Source organism: Trichomycterus rosablanca, chromosome 25, assembly GCF_030014385.1.
Source record: "Trichomycterus rosablanca isolate fTriRos1 chromosome 25, fTriRos1.hap1, whole genome shotgun sequence".
NCBI lineage: Eukaryota > Metazoa > Chordata > Actinopteri > Siluriformes > Trichomycteridae > Trichomycterus > Trichomycterus rosablanca.
Window position 1 is genome coordinate 9,691,129 of NC_086012.1, and position 10,412 is coordinate 9,701,540.

A 10,412-nucleotide genomic window follows, 5' to 3' on the forward strand; every position below is an offset into this window, starting at 1 on the left:
TGATTTGTCTTACAGTGGATGGATGGAGCTGGAATCTTTTGGAGATGGTCTTGTAGCTTTCCCCAGACTGATGGGCTGTCACCACCTTCTTCCTGATGTCCTCGGATGTCTCCTTTCCTCTCGGCATTGTTGATCTGTGTGCTTTATGCCTTGGCACGACAGTGGTTTGGTTGGTTTTCTCTCCCTTTTAATCACAGCGGCTCAAAACTTTTCCCAAGGATGTCTGATTTGATTGGTCTGCTTAATTGATTACTTGAGCACCCACATGTGTTTCACCTGAGTCTTTTACCTAATTGACTTTACCAGTGCAGCTGTGGTTCATTTACTTTTGCACATGCTCTGATTCCATGTTTCATGCAGTCTTTTGGCAACTCACACATTTCCCTCAAAACAAGTAAATGGAATTGATGAACAGTAGCAACAGTAGCAACAGTAGCAGGGCAAGCAGTAGCCTAGTGGTTAAGGTACTGGACTAGTAACCAGAAGGTCGCTGGTTCAAGCCTCACCACTGCCAGGTTGCTGCTGTTGGGCCCTTGAGCAAGGCCCTTAACCCTCAATTGCTCAGACTGTATACTGTAACTGTAATGTAAGTCGCTTTGGATAAAAGCATCTGCTAAATTCTGTAAATGTAAACATAAACCTGACATTTTATAAATAAAACCTGGTGATGATAAAATAAGAAAGTCATGGTAAAACAACAGAAAAATCTAAACTACTCATGGAGTTCACAAACTTTCAAGCAGCGCTGTAGATTTTTTTTTCATTTCAGTCAGGCATTGTAGGACCTACATGTTGTACTAGGGTGTCCCAAAATTCATGCAAGAAGTAATTTTGATAGAGAACACAGGTTTTTAATTAAAAATTGTAAATTTTTAATTGATTCATAAAGTATACAGTATAGGGTTATGTATGGAATAGCATATCGGGTAAATGGCCTCCACGGCTTTGCTGGCACATACGCACTCTTTTGTCGAAATGAAGTTACATCACTATTCTGACCATATTTTGTACGAAAATTGCGAACTGTAGCTGCCAAACCTTCATAATTTTTTAAATATTGCTCAACAATGAAAACGCGTTCTTTCGTGTAGCGCTCCATTTTTAATAACCCTAAACTGTGAGCTGTCACGCTGTCTTTTTTTTCGTTGGCAACACTTTACTGCACAAATGGCGCCAAATTCAAATCTTGCGTAAATTTTGGGACACCCTGTATGCCAAAAATATAGGATGTTCTTGCACAATAATGTAGCAGGAGAGACTGTAAATGTGTTGAATGAAAGTTTATTCACTTATAAGTAAAAGTTTTCACAGTTCAACAAGCACAATGTATTAAAAGCTTAATTCTGTAAAAGCCATGAGGATATTGTCATTTTATAACATGTAGAGGTGGGTTTGTTAGTATTTAATATTTAACAATGCTTAGGAAATTCAGGGTTGATATTCACCAATACTATTGTTTAACTGATACCACTTCCTCTTTACATTTTCTTTCAAAACACATTATTTTTTAAAAAACAAAACTGGTACATAATTTAAATAATGCAAATTTAACATACAAAAATAAAAATGAATTATACCTGATGTATATACAGCAAAGTTATGCAACTTGCATAATGGAAATGAGCTTCTCCATAAAGCATAGTCTATTAATCAATGGATATATATAATATATAATATATTTTATTTTCCAGTTGGTAGTACATAGTACTACATTAGCCTCTTCGCTGATGTTTTTCATGCTTCATTCTTTCCACTTTATCCCTAAAAGGAAAAAAAAGAAACAGTCATTTCTACTGTATAGTACTGGCATAGTTCCTAGCATTACAGAACATGAAGTAATTCATTGTCAGTTTTACCATGCTTCATCCTATTCAGTTTCACAGTGGGTACAATTTACTGAGCCACCCATCACAAGTAATTAGTAAGTAATAATATGGATTCTTTGTTACCTCAGTGCAATTTCAATTACACATAGTGTATATCAAAGTAAAATAAATGCCTTTCCCCCCCAATTTTCTCTCTAATCTAGTCGTATCCAATTACTCTGATTGCATTACGCTTCCCCTCTACCAATACAACCCCACCACTGCTGACTGAGGAGCACCGCAACTGACACACACCCCCTCCGACACGTGTGCTGTACCGACTGCATCTTTTCACCTGCACGAGGCGAGTTGTGTACGGAGAGCCGCATTATTCCTTGACTTTGCACAGGCGCCATCAATCAGCCAGCAGAGGTCGTAGCTACATCAGTTATGAGGAGCCCTGGTGTGGCTTTCCCTCAGGTTTTACCGCTGCTCCACCTGAGCGGCCCCTTAGCTAGTTTTAACATTTTAAGCTTTTTAATTAGACGTTTACAAAATATCTACTGTCAAACAATTGTATGGTTTTAGGTAGCTGAGTACATTTGCTGCTTTGATTTAGTTTTTACACTAGAAATTGCTAGCTTTTAAAGGGAAACTATAAATGGCATGATTAGTAAGTTTTATTTACTGTTAAAGTTGCTTTGAAGTTGGGACTTTGCTCATTGTTTAGTCTAGAAATTTCTGGGGTTTTATACATGTAGGTTTTATTCTTGTTTTAAAAAAAGCTGTTGAAAAACATGGGTTTGGTTTTTTAAGTTTTTTTACAGGACAAACATACTCATAGCCTGGACCTTCTTGCTGTGCAACGACAGTGCTACCCACCAAGCCACCAGTGTTGCCTTGATCTCTTATAATTCCCTTGATCTTTTTCTGCACCTGTTTCTCCTCCTGTCTTCATTAGTTCATATTTGAATACTTTCTGTACTGTATATTGAAGGCATTATGGAGCCTAGTTTTGCTAACTTTATTAAAGCTTGCATTTCTTAAATTTGGTTTTCATTCTGGTTGATATTATGAATTCTGCTTGTGAATCTGCGTGCTTGCTTTGTGACCTAATATAGACTTTAATTATGTATCTTATGGATCTGCCTGAATAAATGTTGCCATCTAGTACAAACATGTCCTGCCTCCTTGATTATCTGTCCATATTATTATTAATAGTATTATTTAATATTACACTTATTAATTTTTGTATTATTAATCTGTTCAGTCGGCCTTAATAATTTAACTTAAGAATAAGTTCTCTAACTTCCTATGTCTAAATTCATTATAATTAAAGCTTAATGTTTCACTACTGTTAAACAGTTCCTACATTAGTGCACAATTCTTAATTTCCTACTTACTAAGGAACCCTAGGGTGGCACGGTGGCCTCACAGCAAGAAGGTCCTGGCTTCGATCCCCAGGTGGGGCGGCCCGGGTCCTTTTTGTGTGGAGTTAGCATGTTCTCCCAGTGTCTGTGTGGGTTTCCTCCGGGTGCTCCGGTTTCCTCCCACAGTCCAAAGACATGCACGTGAGATGACTGTGACTGTATTTGATATAACCTTGTGAACTGATGAATCTTGTGTAACAAGTAACTACCGTTCCTGTCATGAATGTAACCAAAAGTGTAAAACATGACGTTAAAATCCTAACAAACAAACAAACCAAGGAACCCGATTGTTAAATTGCTTTGCGCACTCACCTTAGTGTGTAGATGCGGTCCATCACCCAAGACTCAGCAGGATCAACACACAGTTGTCTTCCTTTACAGGTGTGGAAACTAAGAAGAAAAAAAACAGGAATTAATCTTGGTATAGTCACTGACCTGAAATAATCATATGTGCATATTGTATATTTTACACTTACATGATAGCATTGATTTCACAAGTTGCTGTCATGTTCTGGATTGAAAAGCCACAGATGCGATTAATAGAGATCCTTCCTTTGGAATAATTCCTGCAACATCCTAAATGTAAAGATAAAAGGGAAATGTATTAGCTATTAATATTATGCTACTGTATTGTGATTTACAGCACTTATTCAGGTAGTAAAGGCTGTAAATAATGTAATAAAAGCTATTTTTATGCAAACAGGTGAACAGAAAAACACAGAATCTCTTACCGAAAGCTGCCTCGTCCTGAAAGAACAGACTGACTGTGACGACCAGCAGGAGTGTAAGTGCTGCACCTGAAATCTTGCCCATTGTCTCTGAGTCACTCTTAGTGCACTGTGTGTGTACTGCGAACACTCTCTGAACTCGCCTCTAGCTTTATAGTCCATCCTCCATCACTGGAAATTACACACCTGATGAGATCAGTGGGTTTTCCGCCTCTGCACGTTCCTACACACTAGCTTTCCTTGACAGTACAATGAGGAAGTTCACGTTAAAAAAGGGATTCTGGAAATTTCCGAGTCCATTCTTTGCTATTAGATTGACAGGGTGTAGGGTGTGCTACTGTTAAAATAAACAATTAAAGAGTTGTTTTTAAAACTAGTGTTGAAGGAAAAAATGACTTCATAGTAACTCAACCTGTAATCTTTAATAAGGCTTTTAATGCTGTATGGTTTTACAGACCAAGCCCTGTTACTGGTCAACAGTAACAGGGCTGTGCAACACTGGTATGTGAATGTCTAAAGTATATAAATAGTAACTTTTCTCATAGAAATGTGTACCAGTAATTATTAAATATTGCATATGGAATGATTTTCAGATATGCACTTCTTTATTTTATATTTTGTAGGGCATATGTCTTTTTAAATCACAACATCACACCCAGCAAAATGTATGTGGTGGAACCGTATGTGAACAACACAGTGTAAAGAAAGCAAATATTTATTCATTTTTGTTTTAATATCCCTAGTATTATATTCACTTTACATTTATACATAATTTAATTTGACTTAAGCTTTGCAAAAAATAACTGATAGTATGTACACATTTACTACATTACTACATATGTGTGGCAGGACCCAAGGTTTCCCAGCAGAACATTGCCCAAAGCGTCACACTGCCTCCGTCGGCTTGCCTTCTTCCCATAGTGCATCCTAGTTGCATGTGTTCTCCAGGTAAGCGACCCACAAGCACCCGGCCATTCACGTGATCTAAAAGAATTGATTCATCAGACCAGGCAACAACGTGCCCATTGTTGGTGCTTTCGACGGGGGACAGGGGTCAGCATGGGCACCCTGACTGGTCTGTGGCTATGCAGCCCCATACACAACAAACTGTGATGCACTGTGTATTCTGACACCTTTCTATCAGAACCAGCATTAACTTCTTCAGCAGTTTGAGCTACAGTAGCTACAGTCGTCTGTTGGATCGGGACACACTGGCCAGCCTTCACTCCCCACGTGCATCAATGAGCCTTGGTCGCCCATGACCCTGTCGCCGGTTTACCACTGTTCCTTACTTGGACCACTTTTGATAGATACTGACCACTGCAGACCGGGAACACCCCTCAAGAGCTGCAGTTTTGAAGATGCTCTGACCCAGTCGTCTAGCCTTCACAATCTGGCCCTTGTCAAACTCACTCAAATCCTTACGCTTGCCCATTTTTTCTGGTTTTAGCACATCAACTTTGAGGATTAAATTTTCACTTGCTGCCTAATATATCCCACCTACTAACAGGTGCTGTGATGAAGAGATAATCAGTGTTATTCACTTCACCTGTCAGTGGTCATAATGTTATGCCTGGTCCGTGTATATTCTACTCACTTATGCAGCTTTGCATAATTTTGGGATTCATCACCGTTCCTATCAGTTGCTGATATGGCAGGAATGTTTTAAAATGACATAAACCCCAACATACACTATATACTTATTTAAAATGAATTTTGGATTTATAAATACTTAAATACTTCCTTGCCCAACCCTAAGAGTAAAATACTTATTTCTCAACACGTCTAAAATATGTCAAAGGTTAAATTAGTACAGCAATATTATTCTGGCATATAATGTTTCAGTTAAGAATTAGAATAATTTTTATAATGTCCAGATGTGCAGATATTGTACAGAATAAGTTATGTGTGTCAAGTCAATTCAAGTCAAGCGCTTTTTAATGAACATTGTCTCAGATGCACTTTACACAACTGTTCCTGCACGTTACACAACTGCTTTACATATACATATATGTATAGTTAGTTATTTAGCACCGGTCTTGTATAGTTACAGTTGTATAGTTATTATTCACACATCTTTCATTATTATTACTATCATAATAATACATACCTGACTATACTTTTATTATTATTACTGTTACTATTATAATATACTCTAACTAACTGCATTTTATTCATATGCTCATTATTATTATTATTATTGCTATTATATATAGTACTATGTACATACAGTGTATCACAAAAGTGAATACACCCCTCACATTTCTGCAAATATTTTATTATATCTTTTCATGGGACAACACTATAGAAATAAAACTTGGATATAACTTAGAGTAGTCAGTGTACAACTTGTATAGCAGTGTAGAGTTACTGTCTTCTGAAAATAACTCAACACACAGCCATTAATGTCTAAATGGCTGGCAACATAAGTGAGTACACCCCACAGTGAACATGTCCAAATTGTGCCCAAAGTGTCAATATTTTGTGTGACCACCATTATTATCCAGCACTGCCTTAACCCTCCTGGGCATGGAATTCACCAGAGCTGCACAGGTTGCTACTGGAATCCTCTTCCACTCCTCCATGATGACATCACGGAGCTGGTGGATGTTAGACACCTTGAACTTCTCCACCTTCCACTTGAGGATGCGCCACAGGTGCTCAATTGGGTTTAGTCCATCACCTTTACCTTCAGCTTCCTCAGCAAGGCAGTTGTCATCTTGGAGGTTGTGTTTGGGGTCGTTATCCTGTTGGAAAACTGCCATGAGGCCCAGTTTTCGAAGGGAGGGGATCATGCTCTGTTTCAGAATGTCACAGTACATGTTGGAATTCATGTTTCCCTCAATGAACCGCAGCTCCCCAGTGCCAGCAACACTCATGCAGCCCAAGACCATGATGCTACCACCACCATGCTTGACTGTAGGCAAGATACAGTTGTCCTGGTACTTCTCACCAGGGCGCCGCCACACATGCTGGACACCATCTGAGCCAAACAAGTTTATCTTGGTCTCGTCAGACCACAGGGCATTCCAGTAATCCATGTTCTTGGACTGCTTGTCTTCAGCAAACTGTTTGCGGGCTTTCTTGTGCGTCAGCTTCCTTCTGGGATGACGACCATGCAGACCGAGTTGATGCAGTGTGCGGCGTATGGTCTGAGCACTGACAGGCTGACCTCCCACGTCTTCAACCTCTGCAGCAATGCTGGCAGCACTCATGTGTCTATTTTTTAAAGCCAACCTCTGGATATGACGCCGAACACGTGGACTCAACTTCTTTGGTCGACCCTGGCGAAGCCTGTTCCGAGTGGAACCTGTCCTGGAAAACCGCTGTATGACCTTGGCCACCATGCTGTAGCTCAGTTTCAGGGTGTTAGCAATCTTCTTATAGCCCAGGCCATCTTTGTGGAGAGCAACAATTCTATTTCTCACATCCTCAGAGAGTTCTTTGCCATGAGGTGCCATGTTGAATATCCAGTGGCCAGTATGAGAGAATTGTACCCAAAACACCAAATTTAACAGCCCTGCTCCCCATTTACACCTGGGACCTTGACACATGACACCAGGGAGGGACAACGACACATTTGGGCACAATTTGGACATGTTCACTGTGGGGTGTACTCACTTATGTTGCCAGCTATTTAGACATTAATGGCTGTGTGTTGAGTTATTTTCAGAAGACAGTAAATCTACACTGCTATACAAGCTGTACACTGACTACTCTAAGTTATATCCAAGTTTCATGTCTATAGTGTTGTCCCATGAAAAGATATAATGAAATATTTGCAGAAATGTGAGGGGTGTACTCACTTTTGTGATACACTGTAGATATAATTCCATATATGTAAAAAACTATAGTTTAACTATAGTTAAATTTATATATTAATATTATTCATAGATATGTAACTTTACTGATATTCTCTGTTTTCTTGCACAATGCTACTATTTGCACTTCTGGTAAATGCTAACTGCATTTCATTGCCTTGTACTGAGCAATGACAATAAAGTTGAATCTGTCTGTCTGTCTGTCTGTCTATCATCTATCTATCTGTCTATCTATCTTTCTGTCTGTCTGTCTGATTGTCTGTCTGTCTGTCTGTCTGTCTGTCTGTCCGTCCGTCTGTCTATATATCTATCATCTATCTGTCTGTCTGTCTATCCGTCTGTCTGTCTATCTATCTATCTATCTCTAAGGCTGGATACATTTATTTCTAAGACAACTTTTAAAAAACAAATTACAGATATCTTAAGAGATACATGCAGCTGTATGTCAAATTGATTTTTCTTTTATACTATTGCTGGATGATTCGACTATGTGTTGTTGTATTGTATTGTGATCATTGTTGTTTGTTTTCAGTGTCTTATGTAAATTTGTTTGTATGATTGTTCCTCAAGAGGCTTTGCCTTTTGATCTATCTATCTATCTATCGTACAGAATCCAGGACCAACAGACCAAAAGCCCCTTTAAATGTCACAAATGAGCAAAACTAGAAGAAATCAAATGTGGAGAAAATTCCTTTTCACAGCACTTTATGGCCTGAAAGTGCCTTAAATAAAAAAATAAAATAAAAAAAACAATAGTAGTTAAAGACTACTTTGTTCTCACTGTATAGTTACAACTTGTGAAGACAACTTGTGAACATTCTAATAATCGAAAATGTGGCTGCACATTTCTCCAGAATTCACAAGCTATATGGATGACAATGATCTCCAGTGAATCTGTAAATGTGTTGTGAATCTATGTAGAAAGAATCCCAGTGATCTACATTCTTTGAGTTAACAGGGAAACCACCTGACAGCAGTACATCATTAACAAAGTGATTCTATTCAGGGCTTTTCACGTAAACAACTCATTAAAGATTGACTTTTATTAACAGTGCATGTTCAACAGCATAGTTTTAAAAAAAACTCTGATTTATTATTGAAATATTGAACTTACAGTTACTGTTGTGTTAAGTGGGAAATGTGTGTTCATTATAGTATTGAGACTCTAATGTGAATTATAATTTTTTTTTCTTTATTTTATTTAAATGTTTTGTCATTAGGAGACGTTACGCAACTCTGGCCTTTAAACTCTAAGGGGAAAATGTGTCTTTTCACCTGGTAAGTAGGTCATGGTGGAGACAGATGAGTTTAAAATGTTCTTGTTAATTCGTAACAGCTTCCCTTTTGAACCCACAGAATTTCCCATGTCTTCACACACAATGTGTTATAGAACAGAATAGAATAGATGAGAGGAAGCACAATTCTTTTACTAAATTACTAAATACAACGGCAAAAATTAATAAACTAGCAACAGCTTAGGAAATCTCTACTCTTTTCCAGCATGACTGTGCTCTGTGCATGAAGTGAGGTCCAAAAGGTCATAGTTTGTGTTGATTATCCTGCACAAGACTTTTCCAAGTTGGGGCAGTATGGAAAATGCAAATAATAAAAAAAAAACCCACAGAGTTTCTTACTTTTACTTTTATTTAATTGCAGACAGAATGAATCTGAGAAATTTCATGTTGTGTCTATAATAATACACGTTTCCACTGTGTGATGGTCCATCCTAGATGCCTCCAAGCCCAGAGAAGTCGATGCAGCTTCTGGACATGTTTAACATAAGGCTTCTTGTTTGCACAGTAAAGTTTTAAGTAGCATTTGTGCATGTAACTCTGTATTATAGTGCTTGACAAAGGTTTGCCAAAGTAATCCCTCACCCATGTGGTTACATCAGCTATTGTTTTTATTGAGTGCTGGTTCTTGATGCAGTGCCGTCTGAGGGATCGAGGATCACGAGCATTCAGCTTAAGCTTGTGCCCTTGGCCTTTACGCACTGAAATTCCTCCCAATTCCATAAATCGTTTAATGATATTATGCTCTGTAGAGGGAGAAATATGCAAATCCCTTCCAATCTTTTTAGAGGTACATTGTTTTAAAAAAAATTTCTCATTTTCTCACACATTTGTTGACAAACCGGAGATAATCTGATCATCTTTGCTCATCAAAGACTCTTCCAGGGTGCTGCTTTTGTACCAAGCCATGATTATAATCACCTGTTGGAGTCACATCATTATTTAGTTTGTTCATGTCATTACTAGCCCTAAATTGCCCCCGTCCCAACTTTTCTTTGGAATGTGTGCAGGCCTGAAATGCAGGAATGGAGGTATATTAACAAGTAAAATGAAGTTGAGCAGAGAAAACATGAAATATCTTGGGTTCAAACTTTCTGCAATCAAACAAAAGTCAAAGTAAATGTAAGAAACTCTGCATTTTAAATGTTTAAATTATTTTTATATTTGTTTTATTTTTTAAATTAATAAAATAATTCTTGGTAAATCATGGAGGGTCAGTCAGGGTGTAGTGTATGTGGTTGTGGAATTAAAATGAGAAACTGAAAATAACTAGGATATAATGGAAACACCTAACCTCACCAAATAAATGTATACATTTTATAAGTAATAAAATAGA

General features: G+C 38.0%; 1 protein-coding gene across 1 annotated transcript; it reads right to left on the bottom strand.

The window, feature by feature from the left end:
* Positions 1-1,642: 1,642 nt before the first annotated feature.
* Positions 1,643-4,048, bottom strand: LOC134302896 (C-C motif chemokine 20-like). The gene is made up of 4 exons (XM_062988148.1): positions 3,967-4,048; positions 3,712-3,811; positions 3,548-3,625; positions 1,643-1,761 (listed from the first exon to the last, which is right to left on the bottom strand). Exons 1-4 carry the CDS (start codon positions 4,046-4,048, stop codon positions 1,713-1,715), a joined length of 309 nt encoding a protein of 102 aa, XP_062844218.1. The 3' UTR covers positions 1,643-1,712.
* Between the last annotated feature and the right edge of the window lie 6,364 nt (positions 4,049-10,412).